Raw genomic sequence first — 22611 nt, forward strand, 5'->3', positions numbered from 1 at the left:
ATTATGTCCTAATTGTGCATACATATACCAAAAGTGATACAGTATGTGCATGTAGCTTCAATTATCATGTATTATTCTTATTTTTTAGACTTTAATTTTCTTTTTTTTACAAATAACAACTGCTCGTGTCCATCACAGAAGAAACAATCATTTGCATGAGCTGAGCTGAATCTTTACCTTGTTGCCTACAAGTAACCTAGCGCTCCTTTTTTGGTGCACATTTTGCATTTGTCAAGTTAGGGAACTGAGAGACATGTAGCACAAAGAACAAAGTGGCAGTCACATGCCCCCACCCATGCGCGCACACACACACACACACACACACACACACACACACACACACACACACACACACACACACACACACACACACACACACACACACACACACACACACACACACACACACACACACACACACACACACACACACACACACACACACACACACACACACACACACACACACACACACACACACACACACACACACACACACAGGAAGAGTGAGGCACCGCAACTTAACAAATGACAACAGAGATAGGAGGACTGGAGAAAATGAAAAAGTGAGCTGAACTTAGTCAGACAGAATCAGGAGGACTCAATACACTCAATTGCAGATGATGGAAAATAGCACTGTGGAAGCGAGATGACTCGGAATGTATAGCTCTGTGAACCACGTTAACACTGTCCCTCCCCACAAGTTGTACCTTTCGCAGACTTTGTCATTGGTTATGTGAAACCACATCCGTCTTTAATTTAAAATGCATAGGAAACATCTTACTTAAGTGTAAGGAAGGATTGAAGATTCGCCCCTGAGTGAACCCGCAGTGCGATTTCCTGTATCTGTATTGACTGAAATTGAGTCTAGGTTTAACTATGACCAAAGTATCTCTCATTGGTTCACCATAAGGTCAACTAACACCGAAATACACTCTCAACACTGAATAATGAAAAGTTAGCAGGAATTCATGAAAATACTGCACAATGCACTGTGCAAGGCAGATGCTGGGATCCAATGCATAGTAATGCGTAGAAATATAGTTCCTCATTCATTCATAGATGATTGTCTCTGGTTTCCTGTTATCTTTCTCACAGCTGCATTGTTGTCGCGTTCGTTTTCATAATATTTGTATCTTCTCATCTCTCCTGTTCTCGCTGTCTCCCCATACCTCAAAACATCTCTCCTGTTCTCGCTGTCTCCCCATACCTCAAAACATCTCTCCATCTCTCTCTCTCAAAACACACAAATACATATTTCACATAAACAAACCTGCAGACACAGACAGGCACAGACACAGACAGACAGACACAGACACACACACACACACACACACACACACACACACACACACACACACACACACACACACACACACACACACACACACACACACACACACACACACCACTCTGTCTCGGTTACTGTACTGCATTCTGTGACATTTCTTTCCACTTCCTTCCACCTACAAATAACCAAGTAAGTTACACTATAGCTGCCATTGTCTCAACTTGTCATGTGACATGGCAGTTTTTTTTCCAAGAGCTTATATTATGTCCACAACTGTTCTGTTCCATCTGTGTATGTATACTTACTGTGTATTACTGTGTAAAAACAATAATCATAATAACAATTTGCTACATTTATTAAATCAGGTGTATTCCATGCAATTTGTTTTAATAATTTGTATTTATCGGAGTATTAGGCCATAGACTTGTGGTTATTCCAATGTGAAAGGTAAAGAGAAAGGATTAGGGCAGAACTACAGTAGGATTCGGCTACTTATAAATAACATTTCAATTTTAATTCCACAGAGCGGCGCAAGAACCAAACACATCCTAAAATAATTTTTGGGGATGATACAGCACACGTGCCACAATAAAAACATGACATCTTGTAACAAACGATCAAAGGCCAATTGCATATCATCATCGTCATGATTAATTATCATGTTCATCAATCCATGAATGTCGTTGATCTCATTTCAATGAATTAGTGTGTATATAGCCATACCATTGGGTGCCACCACACACACACACAGGCTGACAATATCTCACCATCGTTGTGTGTTACAGCATAGGATCATTGAAACATAATGGACCATATGGTGACTTGACAAGTTGCTTCATATCTAGGAAGTGTGGTTGTCGGGTTCGTTTTTTCGAATGGCATAGCATGCCTGTGCAACTCAATATAATATATACAAACCTCACACTTTTTCAACGATTGTCTTGTTTGAGACAGCCGTTTCGTGCCTCTATTCCGGACCTCTGTTGGACTGGCACGATTCGTGACGTCTTCGTGCGCAGCCACGCGGACAGTTTCGAAAACAGGTGAGCTCTTTCCATAGCCGCCTTTGGTGCGTAAAACGACGGTATAGTTATTTACTCATACAGAAAAGCAGAACGATAGCGGGGGTATCAGACAATGTTGCATTGCTGTGGTATGTCGCAACTCAAACGAAACAACGCTGCCTGAATGCTATCAAACGAAACAGCGTTGCCTGAACGCCTATAATAGGCTACATTCCGAGAAAAGGATACCAATATTTTGCAGGTATTTATTTTTATCCAGGTGGGTTTATTGTAGAATTAAATTCACACAGTTGTAAATACCGGTTGTCGTGTTTTGTATGACATGCTATTCTCTCCCTGCAATGTGTGTGTGTGTGTGTGTGTGTGTGAGTGAGTGAGTGAGTGAGTGAGAGAGAGAGAGAGCGGGAGGGCTTTTATATTCATAATGTATAGGCTACTGTATAATCAAATGCTCTATCCTAGATATTTTTATGTGATACCCTAATGAAAATCTGGTTGTGTTGTGTGTAGTGGTACTAATTCGAATTAATGGAAATTGGGTGCTTGTGTGCACTGGAGCAAAGAGCATCGTGAGCTCTGATTGCAACCTGGTCTCAGAACATTTCATGTTATTCTGTATATTAATCCGAGATACTCCATTTAGTGTGGTGTATTATGTTTGTTATGGTATGTATTAATTTGTGGATGTCCATCATCCATTTCGTATGATGTGTTACGAATTTGATATATGTTACAAATTATCATTCTTATGATATGAATTTGCAAAACATACAATATGTTAAGAATTGGCAAAACATATGATATGTAACAAATTATTATTTGTTTTGGCTAATGCTAATGCTAACGCTAGGCTAGGGGTTAGAGTTTAGGTGTTAAGGTTAGGAGTTAGGTTAACTTCTTGATGCACCCATCCCGTTACCGGGATACTTTTTGTCAACATCCGCTGAATTGCAGAGCGCCAAATTAAAATTAAATTACTACAAATATTTAATTTTCATGAAAACACAAGTGCAATATTGCAAAACACAGCTTAGCTTGTTGTTAATCCACCTGGCATGTCAGATTTCAAAAAAGCTTTTTCGACGAAAGCATACAAGCGTTTATGTAAGGACATCTCTCTCAGTAGACAAAACGTTACAAACAGCTAGCAGCCAAGTAGATTGGTCACGAAAGTCAGAAAAGCAATAAAATGAATCACTTACCTTTGATGATCTTCGGATGTTTGCACTCACGAGACTCCCAGTTACACAATAAATTATTTTATATCCAAAATACCTCCATGTGATTGGCGCGTTATGTTCAGAAATCCACAGGCTCGAGCAGTCACGACCATGCAGACAAAAATTCCAAATAGTATCCGTAAAGTTCATAGAAACATGTCAATGTTTTTTATAATCAATCCTCAGTTTGTTTTTACAATATACAGTGGGGCAAAAAAGTATTTTGTCAGCCACCAATTGTGCAAGTTCTCCCACTTAAAAAGACGAGAGAGCCCTGTAATTTTCATCATAGGTACACTTCAACTATGACGGACAAAATGAGGAAAAGAAATCCAGAAAATCACATTATAGGATTTTTAATGAATTTATTTGCAAATTATGGTGGAAAATAAGTATTTGGTTAATAACAAAAGTTTATCTCAATACTTTGTTATATACCCTTTGTTGGCAATGACAGAGGTCAAATGTTTTCTGTAACTCTTCACAAGGTTTTCACACACTGTTGCTGGTATTTTGGCCCATTCCTCCATGTATATCTCCTCTAGAGCAGTGATGTTTTGGGGCTGTTGCTGGGCAACACGGACTTTCAACTCCCTCCAAAGATTTTCACTCAAAATCTCACAATACATGGCCCCCATTCATTCTTTCCTTTACACGGATCAGTCGTCCTGGTCCCTTTGCAGAAAAACAGCCACAAAGCATGATGTTTCCACCCCCATGCTTAACAGTAGGTATGGTGTTCTTTGGATTCAACTCAGCATTCTTTGTCCTCCAAACACGACGAGTTGAGTTTTAACCCAAAAAATATATTTTGGTTTCATCTGAACATATGACATTCTCCCAATCTTCTTCTGGATTATCCAAATGCTCTCTAGCAAACTTCAGACGGGCCTGGACATGTACTGGCTTAAGCAGGGGGACATGTCTGGCACTGCAGGATTTGAGTCCCTGGCGGCGTAGTGTGTTACTGATGGTAAGCTTTGTTACTTTGGTCCCAGCTCTCTGCAGGCCATTCACTACGTCCCCCCGTGTGGTTCTGGGATTTTTGCTCACCGTTCTTGTGATCATTTTGACCTCACGGTGTGAGATCTTGCGTGGAGCCCCAGATCGAGGGAGATTATCAGTGGTCTTGTATGTCTTCCATTTCCTAATAATTGCTCCCACAGTTGATTTCTTCAAACCAAGCTGCTTACCTATTGCAGATTCAGTCTCCCCAGCCTGGTGCAGATCTACAATTTTGTTTCTGATGTCCTTTGACAGATCTTTGGTCTTGGCCATAGTGGAGTTTGGAGTGTGACTGTTTGAGGTTGTGGACAGGTGTCTTTTATACTGATAACAAGTTCAAACAGGTGCCATTAATACAGGTAACGAGTGGAGGACAGAGGAGCCTCTTAAAGAAGAAGTTACAGGTCTGTGAGAGCCAGAAATCTTGCTTGTTTGTAGGTGACCAAATACTTATTTTCCACCATAATTTGCAAATAAATTAATTAAAAATCCTACAATGTAATTTTCGGGATTTTTTTCTCTCATTTTGTCTGTCATAGTTGAAATGTACCTATGATGAAAATTACAGGTCTCTCTCATCTTTTTAAGTGGGAGAACTTGCACAATTGGTGGCTGACTAAATACTTTTTTGCCCCACTGTATAATTCTTAATATTTCAACCGGGACTGTAGCTTCTTCAATCGGAAAGAGGGAGAAAATGTCTGATCCAAGCTGTTGTGCATGCAAAACGCTGCTGGCACCCAGCCATACAATGATGCAATGTAATCTTTCTCGCTCAAAATAAAAGCCTGAAACGATGTCTAAAGACTGTCACACCATGGGGAAGCCATAGGGAAAGGAATCTGGTTGATATCCTTTTAAATGAAGCGAAGGCAGGCAATGGAACAGAGAACTTTCAGGAAAAACAGCACTTCCGGGTTGGATTTTCCTCAGGTTTTCGCCTGCAATATCAGTTCTGTTATACTCACAGACAATATTTTGACAGGTTTGGAAACTTTAGAGTATTTTCTATCCTAACCTGATATGCATATTCTAGATTCTGGGCCTGAGAAATAGGTAGTTTCATTTGGGTACGTTTTTCATCCAAACATCAAAATACTGCCCCCTACACTCAACAGGTTAAAGGGGTAAGGTTAGGGTTATGGCAATGGGAATGGTTAGCTGAAAGGGTTAGGGTTAGCTAACATAATAAGTAGTTGCATAGTAGCAAAAAAGTAGTAAGTAGTTGAAAAGTTGCTAATTAGCTAAAGTTGTCCGTGATGAGATTCGAACACGCAACCTTTGGGTTGCTAGATGTTCATGTTATACCTTTTGTTTTTGCCTTAACTAACCTTTTGCCTTCTGTAACCATACCAAACATTACAAATCACACTAATTTGATTGTCCCAGATTTACATTTACTATGTTACGTCTAGTCTATGAGACCAGGCTGTTGATTTGAACATACAGTTCTCTGCACTGCTCCCAGGGGGCTTGACTCACATGACATCACACTGACCAATGCACTGTGTAGTGGCTCTGACTATGGCTCAGTTGTAACCTTTATCTACATTGAAATATGGATATACAGTACTGTAGGCTACTGGTGTATGGCTAAATTAAACGGAAAATCTGCGATTGATACATCCATTTCTTGTTTTACTTTTAAATTATTTATATAGACCTATACCCATTGATTATTGAATAATATAACTTATAAATGCCTCATGAGAACCAGAAATTCAAAGTTTATGTCATAGATGGTCAGACCTTATATTCATAACTCTGTCTATGAATTTGAGAGTGGTAATATTTCTCCAACCCCAACCCTTAACTGTTTAATAAACAGTGGCGTGTTGATTACTTACAGATTACCCCTTTCATCTTCACATATTCAATTATGTTTGATTATCAAAAATGTAAGGTTTGAAAGTAACGGGATTAACTTTTTTTCTTGGCATATATAATGTCTCATATCATAACAGGTCCCACTTCTGACACCAATGTAGTGAAGTTGAGGCATAGCTGACAGCTGGGCTCAATTAGTCATCACCTCATACAGTATGTCAAAAGTTTGAAACACCTACTCATTCAAGGGTTTTTTTCGAGACAAAGTGTTTTCTATAGGGGTCCGTCTTGAAATACTGTCCGTGTATTTCTCAACCAAAATATCCGGTCGGAGACCGGAAGAAATGGGCTGTCTCTTGTTCGTTTGACCAAGAAACAAATCCTAGGCAAATGACAAGACTGTTGACATCGTGTGGAAGCTGTAGGTACTGCAACCTCAGCCATATTTAATGTCTTTCGCCCATAACAATGGGTTGAAGCGGCGGATGGATATATTTTTCCACTTTCAGTGATCAGATTTTCCTGCACTTTTCAATGAAACGCACGTTCTGTAAAAGTCACAGCCGTGATTTAACCCGTTTTATAAACATCTGAGTGTTTTCTATCCACACATACTAATCATATGCATATACTATATTCCTGGCATGAGTAGCAGGGCGCTGAAATGTTGCGTGATTTTTAACAGAATGTTCGAAAAAGTAGAGGGTAGACTGAAGAGGTTAATGCGTTTGAGCCAATCAGTTGTGTGGTGACAAGGTATGGGTGGTATTCAGAAGATAAGCCTTTTTGGTAAAAGACCAAGTCCATATTATGGCAAGAACAGTACAAATAAGCAAAGATTAAAACAATTGTATTTAACTAGGCAAGTAATTTAAGAACAAATTATTATTTCCAATGGTGGGTTAGCTGCCTTGTTCAGGGGCAGAATGACAGATTTTTATCTTGTCAGCTCAAGGATTCGATCTAGCAACCTTTCGGTTACTGGCCCAACGCTCTAACCATTAAACCTTTTGTGACTAGGGGGCAGTATTTTCATTTTTGGAAAAATAACGTTCCCGTAGTAAACAGGATATTTTGTCAGGACAAGATGCTAGAATATGCATATAATTGACAGCTTAGGATGGAAAACACTTTAAAGTTTCCAAAACTGTAAAAATATTGTCTGTGAGTGTAACAGAACTGATGTTGCAGGCGAAAGCCTGAGAAAAATCCAATCCGGAAGTGCCTCATGTTTTGAAAGCGCTGCGTTCCAATACGTCCCTATTGAGCAGTGAATGGGCTATCATCAGATTACTCTTTCTCCGTATTCCCGAAGGTGTCTACAGCATTGTGACGTAGTTTTACGCATTCATGTTGAAGAATACCCGTAAGCGGCGACAATGCGCAAGTGGTCACCTGATGGCTCCCATAGTGACTCTCGCGTAAAATACAGAGGTAGCCATTATTCCAATCGGTCCTACTGAAAAATGAATTGTCCCGACGGATATATTATCGAATAGATATTTGAAAAACACCTTGAGGATTGATTACAAACAACGTTTGCCATGTTTCTGTCGATTATTATGGAGCTAATTTGGAATATTTTTCTGAGTTTTTGTGACTGCAATTTCCAGGCGATTTCTCAGCCAAACGTGAAGAACAAACGGAGCTATTTCGCCTACAAAAATAATATTTTGGGAAAAAAAGGAACATTTGCTATCTACCTGGGAGTCTCGTGAGTGAAAATATCCGAAGCTCATCAAAGGTAAACGATTTAATTTGATTGCTTTTCTGAATTCCGTGACCAAGTTACCTGCTGCTAGCTGGACAAAATGCTATACTAGGCTATCAATAAACTTACACAAATGCTTGTCTAGCTTTGGCTGTAAAGCATATTTTGAAAATCTGAGATGACAGGGTGATTAACTAAAGGCTAAGCTGTGTCTCACTATATTTCATTTGTGATTTTCATGAATAGGAATATTTTCTAGGAATATTTATGTCCATGGCATTATGCTAATTAGTGTCAGGCGATGATTACGCTCCCGCATGCGGAATGGGTAGTCACTTAAGCCATCTGCCACTCAACAAAACGATAGTCCATCATTACTTTAAGTCATGAAGGTCAGTCAATTCAGAAAATGTCAAGAACCTTGAACGTTTCTTCAAGTGCAGTCGCAAAAACCATCAAGCGCTATGATGAAACTGTCTCTCATGAGGACCGCAACAGGAAAGACTCAGAGTTACCTCTGCTGCAGAGGATAAATTCATTAGAATTAACTGCACCTCAGATTGCAGCCCAAATAAATGTTTCACAGAGTTCAAGTAACAACACATCTTAACATCACCTGTTCAAAGGAGACTGTGTGAATCAAGCCTTCATGGTTGAATTGCTACAAAGAAACCACTACTAAAGGACACCAATGAGAAGAAGATACTTGCTTGGTCCAAGAAGCACAAGCAATGGACATTAGACGGGTGGAAATCTGTCCTTTGGTCGGATGAGTCCAAATTTGATATTTTTGGTTCCAACTGCCGTGTCTTTGTGAGATGCAGAGTAGGTGAACGGATGACCTCCGCATGTGTGGTTCTCACCATGAAGCATGGAGGAGGAGGTGTGATTCTTCACTATTATACTGCAATGTAGAAAATAGTAAAAATAAAGAAAAACCCAAGAATGAGTAGGTGTGTCCAAACTTTTGACTGTACTTGCCAACCCAATTAGATACTACTGTGGTGTTAAACTGTCTGCTAGGTCATCTTAGTGAACAACGCCAAATAGTCCCCTGGCCTGTGATGTTCATAGATAATGATTGTCGATGTTGATATTGTTAAATTAGTTATCCATATTTTCACCAATGCAATAGAAAAAACTGATCACAGGCTTAAACTCCAACCACAAACGTTACGGAAAGATGTCTTTACTCTATAAGAAGATTGTAAAGTTTACGACATGGCCAAGGATATGATCTCACCATGTATATCATTGTCTCAGTAGTTCCTGTAATCAGTGTACTATGTAATCCTTAGTGGTCTGGAAATGCTCTGCAACCCAAGGAGAAATTGTTGAGCTTTTGTTGAGAAACTGTTTAGCTTGCTTGGCACATTGGGACCAATAGAATAGTCACAAAAATGCAAACCCCGCCCATCTGGCACTTCAAGAAGGCTCAAACATTTGAAAGATATTAAATTCTACTTGAAACCATGTCTGACTTTGTGTATGGCAGTATGGGTACTTCATTCTAGCCTTGTCAGACAAGCACAATGCTGAACATGACGATGATTTATGAATAGTTTTGACTTAAAGCTCACAAATGTTGATTATGTAATGATCTGTGTCCTTTGCTGGTGTGAGTGCATCTAAAGATAACATCATGTGCAAACACACCTGACATTTCCAAAATGATATACAGTGGGGCAAAAAAGTATTTAGTCAGCCACCAATTGTGCAAGTTCTCCCACTTAAAAGATGAGAGAGGCCTGTAATTTTCATCATAGGTACACTTCAACTATGACAGACAAAATTTGATTTTTTTTTAAACGATTTTTTATTAAATACTTTGCAAATTATGGTGGAAAATTAGTATTTGGTCATAACAAAAGTTTATCTCAATACTTTGTTATATACGCTTTGTTGGCAATGACAGACGTCAAACGTTTTCTGTAAGTCTTCACAAGGTTTTCCCACACTGTTGCTGTTATTTTTGCACATTCCTGCATGCAGATCTCCTCTAGAGCAGTGATGTTTTGGGGCTGTTGCTGGGCAACACGGACTTTCAACTCCCTCCAAAGATTTGAGATCTGGAGACTGGCTAGGCCACTCCAGGACCTTGAAATGCTCCTTACGAAGCCACTCCTTCGTTGCCCGGGCGGTGTGTTTGGGATCATTGTCATGCTGAAAGCCCCAGCCACATTTCATCTTCAATGCTCTTGCTGATGGAAGGAGGTTTTCACTCAAAATCTCACGATACATGGCCCCATTCATTTTTTGCTTTACACGGATCAGTTGTCCTGGTCCCTTTGCAGAAAAACAGCCCCAAAGCATGATGTTTCCACCCCCATGCTTCACAGTAGGTATGGTGTTCCTTGGATGCAACCCAGCATTCTTTCTCCTCCAAACACGACGAGTTGAGTTTTTACCAAAAAGTTATATTTTGGTTTCATCTGACCATATGACATTCTCCCAATCTTATTCTGGATCATCCAAATGCTCTCTAGCAAACTTCAGACGGGCCTGGACATGTACTGGCTTAAGCAGGGGGACACGTCTGGCACTGCAGGATTTGAGTCCCTGGCGACGTAGTGTGTTACTGATGGTAGGCTTTGTTACTTTGGTCCCAGCTCTCTGCAGGTCATTCTCTAGGTCCCCCCGTGTGGTTCTGGGATTTTTGCTCACCGATCTTGTAATCATTTTGACCCCACGGGGTGAGATTCTGCGTGGAGCCCCAGATCGAGGGAGATTATCAGTGGTCTTGTACGTCTTCCATTTCCTAATAATTGCTCCCACAGTTGATTTCTTCAAACCAAGCTGCTTACCTATTGCAGATTCAGTCTCCCCAGCCTGGTGCAGGTCTACAATTTTGTTTCTGGTGTCCTTTGACAGATCTTTGGTCTTGGCCATAGTGGAGTTTGGAGTGTGACTGTTTGAGGTTGTGGACAAGTGTCTTTTATACTGATAACAAGTTCAAACAGGTGTCTTTAATACAGGTAACGAGTGGAGGACAGAGGAGCCTCTTAAAGAAGAAGTTACAGGACTGTGAGAGCCAGAAATCTTGCTTGTTTGTAGGTAACCAAATACTTATTTTCCACCATAATTTGCAAATAAATTAATTAAAAATCCTACAATGTGATTTTCTGGATTTTGTTTCTCATTTTGTCTGTCATAGTTGAAGTGTACCTATGATGAAAATTACAGGTCTCTCTCATCTTTTTAAGTGGGAGAACTTGCACAATTGGTGGCTGACTAAATACTTTTTTGCCCCACTGTACCTCCTGTGTCAAATTGCCACCATAACAAAAGTTCAAAATGTCCAGTATTTCTGTGTTCATATTTCAGATAAACATATGGATTTTTCTGACATTCAGAATGGTGAAAAAATGCATGCTGAGGACAAATAGAGCCACTCTACAAATGATTACTAACCCAAACACAGTGGAGAACAATGAGGGCCTTCTACGTCTTCAGAGAAGGGCTAAAGATGGATAAAATAATAATAATAACAATAATAATTATCATTATATTGTTATTTTCAATGATGTTCTGATTTAATCTCTTCAGTTTTTGTTGGAAAGGAAAGGGTTAACACTGAATATAAAAAAATATCCAATCAGGGTTTTTCTTTGGTTGCCTCTGGGGCTAGCTAAATCAGCCATTGGCTAGGCTATCAGAAGCCATGAAGAAGGAATCTGCCATTCCACTGTATTAGGGCAGCATTTTAGAGTGACAGTGGAATCAACCAATCACATTTTGACTTGTAATGGGTGGGACCATTTTTACAAAACTCTTTCTCTTTTTAAAACAGGTAATTTCACAATAGCAAGCCGTAGTTTTCCCTCAGTCTAGCTAGCTATCTTTTGTTGTAAACTAGTTTGCAGCAGCTGCAGCAGGTGTTATCGAAGAGGATGTTGTTGCTAATTTGTTAGCTTCTCCCTTTTCAAGAATAACTTTCAACAAGAAGTTAACCTTTTACTGCAGTGGGCTAGATCAGGGTCACACAGTGGAATTATAGGTAGTCTTTAACAAATCTACTTTGAAACAAAAGTATACACCTTGCACATGGTTATGGGCTTAAAAAAAGACACCTGTACCATGTCAACTAGTTATTTTTTGCATCCCAATTTTAATATATATCGCAGAAGACTGAGATATAACAAAACTGTTTGACATAGAAACACCAGATGTCAGAAAAAAAAACTTTATTATTTATGATAAAAAATATGAATAACATTCCACCCATGAGGCCAAAGAGTGTGCTTTTGGCCATTGGTGTCATGTTTTGTCATTAATTATCATGTCTTGTCCCTGTGCTTCCCATTCTATTTGTTTCCCTCTGCTGGTCTTATTAGGTTCTTTCCCTCTTTCTATCCCTCTCTCTCCCCCTCCCTCTCTCACTCTCTCGCTCTCTCTTCTCTCTATCGTTCCGTTCCTGCTCCCAGCTGTTCCTATTCCCCTAATCATCATTTAGTCTTCCCACACCTGTTCCCGATCCTTTTCCCTGATTAGAGTCCCTATTTCTCTCCTTGTTTCCCGTACCTGCCCTGTCGGATCCTCATCTATAATTCACCGTGCTGTGTCTATGTTTTGCCCTGTCGTGTCGTGTTTCCCTCAGATGCTGCGTGGTGAGCAGGTGTCTGAGTCTGCTAGGTTCAAGTGCCTTCCCGAGGCAACCTGCAGTTCTCGATCAAGTCTCCAGTCTGTTCTCGTCTTTACGTGTAGTATTATGCTTTTTGTTTTGTAAAGTTTATTCTGGATTAAATACTCTGTTTTCGCCAAGTCGCTTTTGGGTCCTCATTCACCTGCATGACAGAAGGATCCGACCGAGGAATGGACCCAGCGACTACAGACGCTCGTAACACTGCCGTCGAGATCCAAGGAGCCATGCTCGGCAGACACGAGCAGGAATTGTCTGCTGCTCGCCATGCCGTGGAGAGCCTGGCCGCTCAGGTTTCCGACCTCTCTGGACAGTTCCAGAGTCTTCGTCTCGTGCCACCTGTTACTTCATGGCCTGCCGAGCCTCCAGAACCTAGGGTTAATAACCCACCTTGCTACTCCGGGCAGCCCACTGAGTGCCGCTCCTTTCTCACCCAGTGTGAGATTGTGTTCTCTCTCCAACCCAACACATACTCTAGAGAGAGAGCTCGGGTTGCTTACGTCATTTCACTCCTTACTGGTGGCCGGGCCCGAGAGTGGGGCACAGCTATCTGGGAGGCAAGGGCTGATTGTTCTAACAATTACCAGAACTTTAAAGAGGAGATGATTCGGGTTTTTGACCGTTCAGTTTTTGGTGGGGAGGCTTCTAGGGTCCTGGCTTCCCTATGCCAAGGTGATCGATCCATAACGGATTACTCTATAGAGTTTCGTACTCTTGCTGCCTCTAGTGACTGGAACGAGCCGGCGCTGCTCGCTCGTTTTCTGGAGGGACTCCACACAGTGGTCAAAGATGAGATTCTCTCTCGGGAGGTTCCTTCCAGTGTGGACTCTTTGATTGCTCTCGCCATCCGCATAGAACGACGGGTAGATCTTCGTCACCAGGCTCGTGGAAGAGAGCTCGCATCAACGGTGTTTCCCTGCTCCGCATCGCAACCATCTCCCTCCTCTGGCTCTGAGACTGAGCCCATGCAGCTGGGAGGGATTCGCATCTCGACTAAGGAGAGGGAACGGAGGATCACCAACCGCCTGTGCCTCTATTGCGGATTTGATGGACATTTTGTTAATTCATGTCCAGTAAGAGGCCAGAGCCCATCAGTAAGCGGAGGGCTACTGGTGAGCGCTACTACTCAGGTCTCTTCATCTAGATCTTGTACTACTATGTCGGTCCATCTACGCTGGACCGGTTCGGGTGCTACATGCAGTGCCTTGATTGACTCTGGGGCTGAGGGTTGTTTCATGGACGAAGCATGGGTTCGGAAACATAACATTCCTTTCAGACAGTTAGACAAGCCTACGCCCATGTTTGCCTTAGATGGTAGTCATCTTCCCAGTATCAGATTTGAGACACTACCTTTAACTCTCACAGTATCTGGTAACCACAGTGAGACTATTTCTTTTTTGATTTTTCGTTCACCTTTCACACCTGTTGTTTTGGGTCATCCCTGGCTAGTATGTCATAATCCTTCTATTAATTGGTCTTGTAATTCTATCCTATCCTGGAACGTATCTTGTCATGTGAAGTGCTTAATGTCTGCCATCCCTCCCATTTCTTCTGTCCCCACTTCTCAGGAGGAACCTGGCGATTTGACAGGAGTGCCGGAGGAATATCATGATCTGCGCACGGTCTTCAGTCGGTCCCGAGCCAACTCCCTTCCTCCTCACCGGTCGTATGATTGTAGTATTGATCTCCTTCCGGGGACCACTCCTCCTCGGGGTAGACTATACTCTCTGTCGGCTCCCGAACGTAAGGCTCTCGAGGATTATTTATCTGTGTCTCTTGACGCCGGTACCATAGTGCCTTCTTCCTCTCCGGCCGGGGCGGGGTTCTTTTTGTTAAGAAGAAGGACGGTACTCTGCGCCCCTGCGTGGATTATCGAGGGCTGAATGACATAACGGTTAAGAATCGTTATCCGCTTCCCCTTATGTCATCAGCCTTCGAGATTCTGCAGGGAGCCAGGTGCTTTACTAAGTTGGACCTTCGTAACGCTTACCATCTCGTGCGCATCAGAGAGGGGGACGAGTGGAAAACGGCGTTTAACACTCCGTTAGGGCATTTTGAGTACCGGGTTCTGCCGTTTGGTCTCGCCAATGCGCCAGCTGTTTTTCAGGCATTAGTTAATGATGTTCTGAGAGACATGCTGAACATCTTTGTTTTTGTCTATCTTGACGATATCCTGATTTTTTCACCGTCACTCGAGATTCATGTTCAGCACGTTCGACGTGTTCTACAGCGCCTTTTAGAGAATTGTCTCTACGTAAAGGCTGAGAAGTGCTCTTTTCATGTCTCCTCCGTTACTTTTCTCGGTTCCGTTATTTCCGCTGAAGGCATTCAGATGGATTCCGCTAAGGTCCAAGCTGTCAGTGATTGGCCCGTTCCAAGGTCACGTGTCGAGTTGCAGCGCTTTTTAGGTTTTGCTAATTTCTATCGGCGTTTCATTCGTAATTTCGGTCAAGTTGCTGCCCCTCTCACAGCTCTTACTTCTGTCAAGACGTGTTTTAAGTGGTCCGGTTCCGCCCAGGGAGCTTTTGATCTTCTAAAAGAACGTTTTACGTCCGCTCCTATCCTCGTTACTCCTGACGTCACTAGACAATTCATTGTCGAGGTTGACGCTTCAGAGGTAGGCGTGGGAGCCATTCTATCCCAGCGCTTCCAGTCTGACGATAAGGTTCATCCTTGCGCTTATTTTTCTCATCGCCTGTCGCCATCTGAGCGCAACTATGATGTGGGTAACCGTGAACTGCTCGCCATCCGCTTAGCCCTAGGCGAATGGCGACAGTGGTTGGAGGGGGCGACCGTTCCTTTTGTCGTTTGGACAGACCATAAGAACCTTGAGTACATCCGTTCTGCCAAACGACTTAATGCCCGTCAAGCTCGTTGGGCGTTGTTTTTCGCTCGTTTCGAGTTTGTGATTTCTTACCGTCCGGGTAGCAAGAACACCAAGCCTGATGCTTTATCCCGTCTGTTTAGTTCTTCTGTGGCTTCTACTGATCCCGAGGGGATTCTTCCTTATGGGCGTGTTGTCGGGTTGACAGTCTGGGAATTGAAAGACAGGTTAAGCAAGCACTCACGCACACTGCGTCGCCGCGCGCTTGTCCTAGTAACCTCCTTTTCGTTCCTGTTTCCACTCGTCTGGCTGTTCTTCAGTGGGCTCACTCTGCCAAGTTAGCTGGTCATCCCGGTGTTCGAGGCACTCTTGCGTCTATTCGCCAGCGCTTTTGGTGGCCGACTCAGGAGCGTGACACGCGCCGTTTCGTGGCTGCTTGTTCGGACTGCGCGCAGACTAAGTCGGGTAACTCTCCTCCTGCCGGTCGTCTCAGACCGCTCCCCATTCCTTCTCGACCATGGTCTCACATCGCCCTAGACTTCATTACCGGTCTGCCTTTGTCTGCGGGGAAGACTGTGAGAGCCGCCAATAAACACAGGATTAAGAGTCCAAGGTATTGTTGCGGCCAGAGAGTGTGGCTTTCCACTCGCAACCTTCCTCTTACGACAGCTTCTCGTAAGTTGACTCCGCGGTTCATTGGTCCGTTCCGTGTCTCCCAGGTCGTCAATCCTGTGGCTGTGCGACTGCTTCTTCCGCGACATCTTCGTCGCGTCCATCCTGTCTTCCATGTCTCCTGTGTTAAGCCCTTTCTTCGCACCCCGTTCGTCTTCCCTCCCCCTCCCGTCCTTGTCGAGAGCGCACCTATTTACAAGGTACATAAGATCATGGACATGCGTTCTCGGGGACGGGGTCACCAATACTTAGTGGATTGGGAGGGTTACGGTCCTGAGGAGAGGAGTTGGGTTCCGTCTCGGGACGTGCTGGACCGTTCACTCATTGATGATTTCCTCCGTTGCCGCCAGGATTCCTCCTCGAGTGCGCCAGGAGGCGCTCGGTGAGTGGGGGGGTACTGTCATGTTTTGTCATTAATTATCATGTCTTGTCCCTGTGCTTCCCATTCTATTTGTTTCCCTCTGCTGGTCTTATTAGGTTCTTTCCCTCTTTCTATCCCTCTCTCTCCCCCTCCCTCTCTCACTCTCTCGCTCTCTCTTCTCTCTATCGTTCTGTTCCTGCTCCCAGCTGTTCCTATTCCCCTAATCATCATTTAGTCTTCCCACACCTGTTCCCGATCCTTTTCCCTGATTAGAGTCCCTATTTCTCTCCTTGTTTCCCGTACCTGCCCTGTCGGATCCTCATCTATAATTCACCGTGCTGTGTCTATGTTTTGCCCTGTCGTGTCGTGTTTCCCTCAGATGCTGCGTGGTGAGCAGGTGTCTGAGTCTGCTAGGTTCAAGTGCCTTCCCGAGGCAACCTGCAGTTCTCGATCAAGTCTCCAGTCTGTTCTCGTCTTTACGTGTAGTATTATGCTTTTTGTTTTGTAAAGTTTATTCTGGATTAAATACTCTGTTTTCGCCAAGTCGCTTTTGGGTCCTCATTCACCTGCATGACAATTGGCTGAAGGAAAGGTTGTTTCAAATTATCATCAGCTGGTGAGTGGAACTGTGTTTTTTGTAATAATAATGTAGATTTTTTTTTGTTTTTCCTCAATCTGATTGGGTGGGCCTGGCAGGGCCTGGCTCCCCAGTGGGTATGCCTGTGTCATCGAAGGTCCACTCATGCCGACAGTATGCCCCTGATGCAAACAGATCATGATGACTGAATTGCACATCACAAATAGCCAACTAACCAAGACTTCGGACCAAACTTTTTCAGTACCTGGTTTACATACTCATTGTTGCCTTAGTTAGAATTTACTGGTAGATATCATACATTGAAATGTCCTACCTACCGGCTCCATGCCAAAACCAGTCGAGCTGCGCGCGTTTGCTGACTACATATTGTATTCTGCTGAAACTAGGCTGTGTGCGGCGCGCAAGCGAACACATTTCACGTGATTTTGCGATTGTGTAGGCTACTTTGTGTATGATTTCACTATTGTACTACATAATCGTATACCTCCACTACACTACTTTAATAAGCATCCGTGGGGATTAAAAAGTGAGTATACGCAATGCCCACTGGAAGAAAAGTGTGTATACGGTATATACCTGCATAGCTTCCACTACACTATTGGCCCAAAAAGTGCACTCTCCTACACGAGTGCGCTGGTATTACCGTTGCTGTCCTTTCAGAATCACGAACCCGTCACACACTTAAGACCTATGTCCGATAGGTTCGCCACTGCGCAATCATGTCTATAAAAGACCGAGACCGGTCTCGGGTACTACAACACTGCTGCATAGCGTTGAACATTGTTCATTTTTGTCTAGCTGATGTACTTCTGATGATTCTTAGGGATATTGTTCGTGATATCTCCCTCTGTTACAATTTACAACTAAACTTCAGACTCGGATTAGTTTGTTAATAGAATAGGAATGCGTTGTCTGTATTGTACAAGTACCACATTCCAGTAGTTATCATAACATATTCATTGTGCGAGTTTAAAATCCATATATTTTGTATATGATATGTGTGTGTGCGCGCGCGCCTGCGTTGTTTCCTTGAGCAAGTCATGACTACAATGATGAACTCCGTAGTGGCGTTATCATTGGAGACCACAGCTACAAATTCATAATTATGGCCAAACCCCGCCTATTTCTAAAATGTATCTTCTTAAAAAAATGATTTAAAACCTACCCCCACTGCTAACTTATAACAAAACCTAACCTTAAATTAAGATCAAAAAGCTATTTTTTTGTTTTCATTAATTGTTATGATAGCCAATGTGGCTTTGTGACTGTGGTAACTAGTGACAACCTAGTCATAGCGGGTGTGCATCTAGGCAAGCAAGCACTCCCAACAAAGTTACGTATAAACCGAAGGAGGGGCAGAAATAAAATGAACTTTTCCGCATTCCACGGTTAACTGTAAATAATTCTGACTGTAGGCTTATCTACACATGGACAGGGGAGTTTGCTACGTCCTTGACTAGTTGTCCTACTACTTGTTGACTTGTTGTCATCGGGAAAAATTCATTGCAACGCATTAGAAGAACAAACACTTATTTGTTTCAGTTTGCAAAAGAGCCTGGTCAGGCATTCAGTTGGGTGAGTGTTTCTCCTGACGATCTTTTCGACGCATTTTGTTTTCGCTGATTTATGCTTATATATATATATATATATATATATATATATATACACACACACACATACACACACATATGTGTGTGTATGTGTATGTAAACCACCCAGGCGACCCAATAAATTATAACCTCATGATAATAAACGATGTGCCACTCTCATCACCTGCTTTTCTCTCAAAGGCCATTGCGCACGACTGCTGCAATCTCTCGATCGTTCCCGGCTAGTTCAATTTGATGAAAAACTGCAATACCCTTGGAATAGAACATTTATTTTCGGGTTGTGTTCTGCTATAGTCTGATGGTTGTAATGGATTGTCAGAATTTGAAGTTTGTCATTTTTAAAATGAGAAAGTTGGGCACGTTACACACCATTTATTCTGGAGTAAATTATGGGATTGTTTTTCATAACTGGTTCATCCGAGTTTCTGATTATATTTTTTTTGCATAACGTTTAGGCACCCTCACTTCTCTTTCTCTCCATTGACTCCAACGATTCAGCTTTCATATATTATTATTGAGGTGTCCACATGATCATAATCTTCTCTAAATCTTTTGCTTTATGTGGTGATCAATTTAGTATTTTCTACAAGTGCTATCCTATGACTAGCTGGTAAATGACTTTATAGTTACACACAAACACGCACAGGGGAAGGCCAAACTCAACATAATGTTGAAAAATGAACAGATCACATTCCCTTAGACACACCAGTGTGGCCAGGGTCTGCAGTAGCCCAATAATGGATTAAATGAGCCTAATGTTACTCTTTATAGTCCAAGGACCTTACATGTTCTGTTTAGAGGTGAATTGGCTCTGGCAGCCGAAACAACCAAATGCACAATCTAAACGTGAATCGAATGTGAAACACTCCTGCCCCATAGCATGTTAGCTGGAGTACATTGGTGATATGCTGAACGTCAATTGTCGCTCATGGAGTGCCAGACTAGTCTCTTTGCTCAGTTGGTTAATACAGTGGGTTTTGAGTGGCGTGTGTTGTTGTACAGAAGGTTGCAAATTTGATCCCTGCTCTTGGCAGAATAGAATACACTCTGTTTACGTGGTACTGGTCCATGGCTTGTGCCCACACTGAAGTCAAGTGGGTTGAGCAGTAGTTATCTCAGAACAGATCAGTCTCTCTACACTCCATGATGATGGCATATTTTCTTCAGAACTGAACTGTACTGTCTATCTCTGACTCATCTCTTGTGAGGATAGATGTATGATAACAAGGCATTTTTTGTTTTATGGGGCACCTAGTCAGCCAGACACGCACGCACGCGCACACACACATTTTGCATACACAAAGACACCAGTTTGCTGGTGGCACCCATAAACAACCGCTTCTTCACACTTACTCTTCAGATTAGAGTGCCCTAGATAAGACAGTAAAGCCAGGGTCTGTCTGTCTATTTTGGCCCACATTTAGGAGTGAGGCCTCACTTTTAGCTGCTTATCAGACCTCTTGACATGATTACATAGTGCACCGTTCATAGACAAGGGCCATTGTTCCACTGTAGTGTTATTTGGGGAAGGGGTGGTTTTGGAGTTGTGGGGGAGCTGGTTCTTGAATCAACGCTGTTGTTCTCAGGATATTGTCATGTTGTTGACTTCATGGTATTGGGGTGGGAAGCTGGGGGTGGATCATGAGGGGAGTCTCGGGAATGTCTTCTTGAGAATGATTTTTAGCAGGGGAGGGGGCATGCACATAAAAACTGTCAGACAGAGTCTGAGAGTGAAAGATATTATTGTGTTCTGTAGTTAGTATATATACAGGAAGACACACAAACACTCACATGCTGTCACAAATAGACACATTTAACTTTACACCAGTTGTATTCGGCGCACGTACATAACCTCTATATGATTGCAGACTGTTGAATTTGACCCCTCTTGTATTCGGCGCACGTACATAACCTCTATATGATTGCAGACTGTTGAAGTTGACCCCTCTTGTCCTCACTCCCTTTCTCTCACTCTCTTTAATCTCTTTCTTTCCCTGTCTCTTTCCGCCTCCCTCCCTCACACCATATTTTGCTCTGTCTGTCTGTCTGTCTCTGTCTGTCTGTCTGTCTGTCTGTCTGTCTGTCTGTCTGTCTGTCTGTCTGTCTGTCTGTCTGTCTGTCTGTCTGTCTGTCTGTCTGTCTGTCTGTCTGTCTGTCTGTCTGTCTCTGTCTGTCTGTCTGTCTGTCTGTCTGTCTGTCTGTCTGTCTGTCTGTCTGTCTGTCTGTCTGTCTGTCTGTCTGTCTGTCTGTCTGTCTGTCTGTCTGTCTGTCTGTCTGTCTGTCTGTCTGTCTGTCTGTCTGTCTGTCTGTCTGTTTTTATGATGCTGGTTTTTGGAGACAACATGCTTTTCTCTCATTGTCAGCATTTCTCTATTTCACTGTCTTTCACCCTCTCTGTATTTGGTTCACTATATTAGGCACGACTGGACGCCGACAAGGATAATTCTTCCCTGCAATTAACATCAGTAATCCTTTCAAAACTGATCACCAATCCCCATTGAAAATATTCAAAAGGGCCACATTACATAACCAAGGGGGAAAAAAACACTCACTGATGCATGCGCTGATGTACTTTGACACTTGAGGCTTTCTGAGGGTTTTAGTCTGTTATTTTAATCACATTTGTTTTCATTTTCATTTGACCCTCATGGTTTCTTTCTCTACTGTTCTGAGTCATTGTTCTATCACTGTTTGTGGTTTTAAGTTATTTGTGCTGCAATAGATAGAAACAGTAATGGGGTCTTTTTGTAAGCACTAAATCCGCCATGGTTCGAGACAATGAATGGCATTTTTGGAGAAGTTTTGTATAAATGCTGTTTTGTTCTATGAGATCATCAGCTCGTGTAACTTCTTGTGAATTTTGGCTTCATAATTAATAACGGTCATGTTAACTGACAGCTATTATCTCATATAACAAAACATATAAGATCTCCTAAGCCTGTGTTTCCCTCAGACCTTAATTTCTGCATTTATTCCAGAACCCTATTCTTTAATAGGATTCTGTTAATTTTTCCCATAGGGATGCCTGAACGAACCAGAGGTAGCTCATTTCCGTGATTAAGAACTATAAGCTGGCGAGCTCTATAGAGCCTTCTTCTTATGAGTGGAATCCTAATTTCAGATATTTCATATTGGACTCGAGCTAAAATCATCCATTGGCCTCAACTGAAAATATGTCTGAACATTTGAGTTGCGGGTGCACATCTCAATATTGGTTTTGTGTTGTAAATATGTAGTGGTGTTTTTTGTGTGATGTGCCTTGTGTTTGGACCCCAGAAAGATTAGCTTATGGGGTCCATAATAATAATAATAATTTTAAAAAGTCAGGTTTCAATTCATCCCCTATGCACCTCAAACTCAACTCTGGACCTCGAAGCCAGTTCCACTGCATTTTTTAAATTGTTCCCCTCTAATCAGGGACTGATTTAGACCTGGGACACCAGGTGTGCACAATTAATTGTCAGGTAGAACAGAAAACCAACAGGCTCTAGACCTAATAGGGTACGAGTTGAATACCCCTGCATGCTATCACATTTGCCTTAGAACTGTGATATTAATTGTTTTCTTTTTCTCTTTGTTCAGGTCCGACCTTGTGAAGACATAGTTGAAAGCACCATGCAGCACATGGATGTGAACCAAGAGTAACATACAGTGAGGTGAAACTGAGGAGAAGAAGATCAGTATGGCAGTCTTTAATAAGCTTGATAATGTGGAAGACCTCTATGAGATTGGAGAAGTACTTGGGAGGTAAGGATGGTTATTATAAAAGGTATTCTTGTATGAGGCTGTTGAGGTGAGGAAGGTATTATAACTCTGAATTCAGTTGCT

General features: G+C 42.3%; 1 protein-coding gene across 3 annotated transcripts in view; it reads left to right on the top strand.

Annotated features, from left to right (window-relative positions):
* Nucleotides 1-2290: 2290 nt before the first annotated feature.
* The window catches only part of LOC124012746 (death-associated protein kinase 2-like), a 39675-nt gene continuing 19354 nt past the window's right edge, over nt 2291-22611 (top strand). Inside the window, exons 1-2 of one of the 3 annotated variants that reach the window (XM_046326677.1) lie at nt 2291-2557; nt 22366-22530. In XM_046326677.1, the coding sequence (XP_046182633.1) occupies nt 22466-22530 (65 nt within the window). In that variant the 5' untranslated portion in view covers nt 2291-2557; nt 22366-22465. Of the gene's footprint in view, nt 2558-18517; nt 18749-22365; nt 22531-22611 lie in introns of those variants that run through there. The other 2 variants (XR_006834764.1, XM_046326676.1) reach the window with 2 other exon arrangements.

Source organism: Oncorhynchus gorbuscha, linkage group LG24, assembly GCF_021184085.1.
Source record: "Oncorhynchus gorbuscha isolate QuinsamMale2020 ecotype Even-year linkage group LG24, OgorEven_v1.0, whole genome shotgun sequence".
NCBI classification, from domain to species: domain Eukaryota; kingdom Metazoa; phylum Chordata; class Actinopteri; order Salmoniformes; family Salmonidae; genus Oncorhynchus; species Oncorhynchus gorbuscha.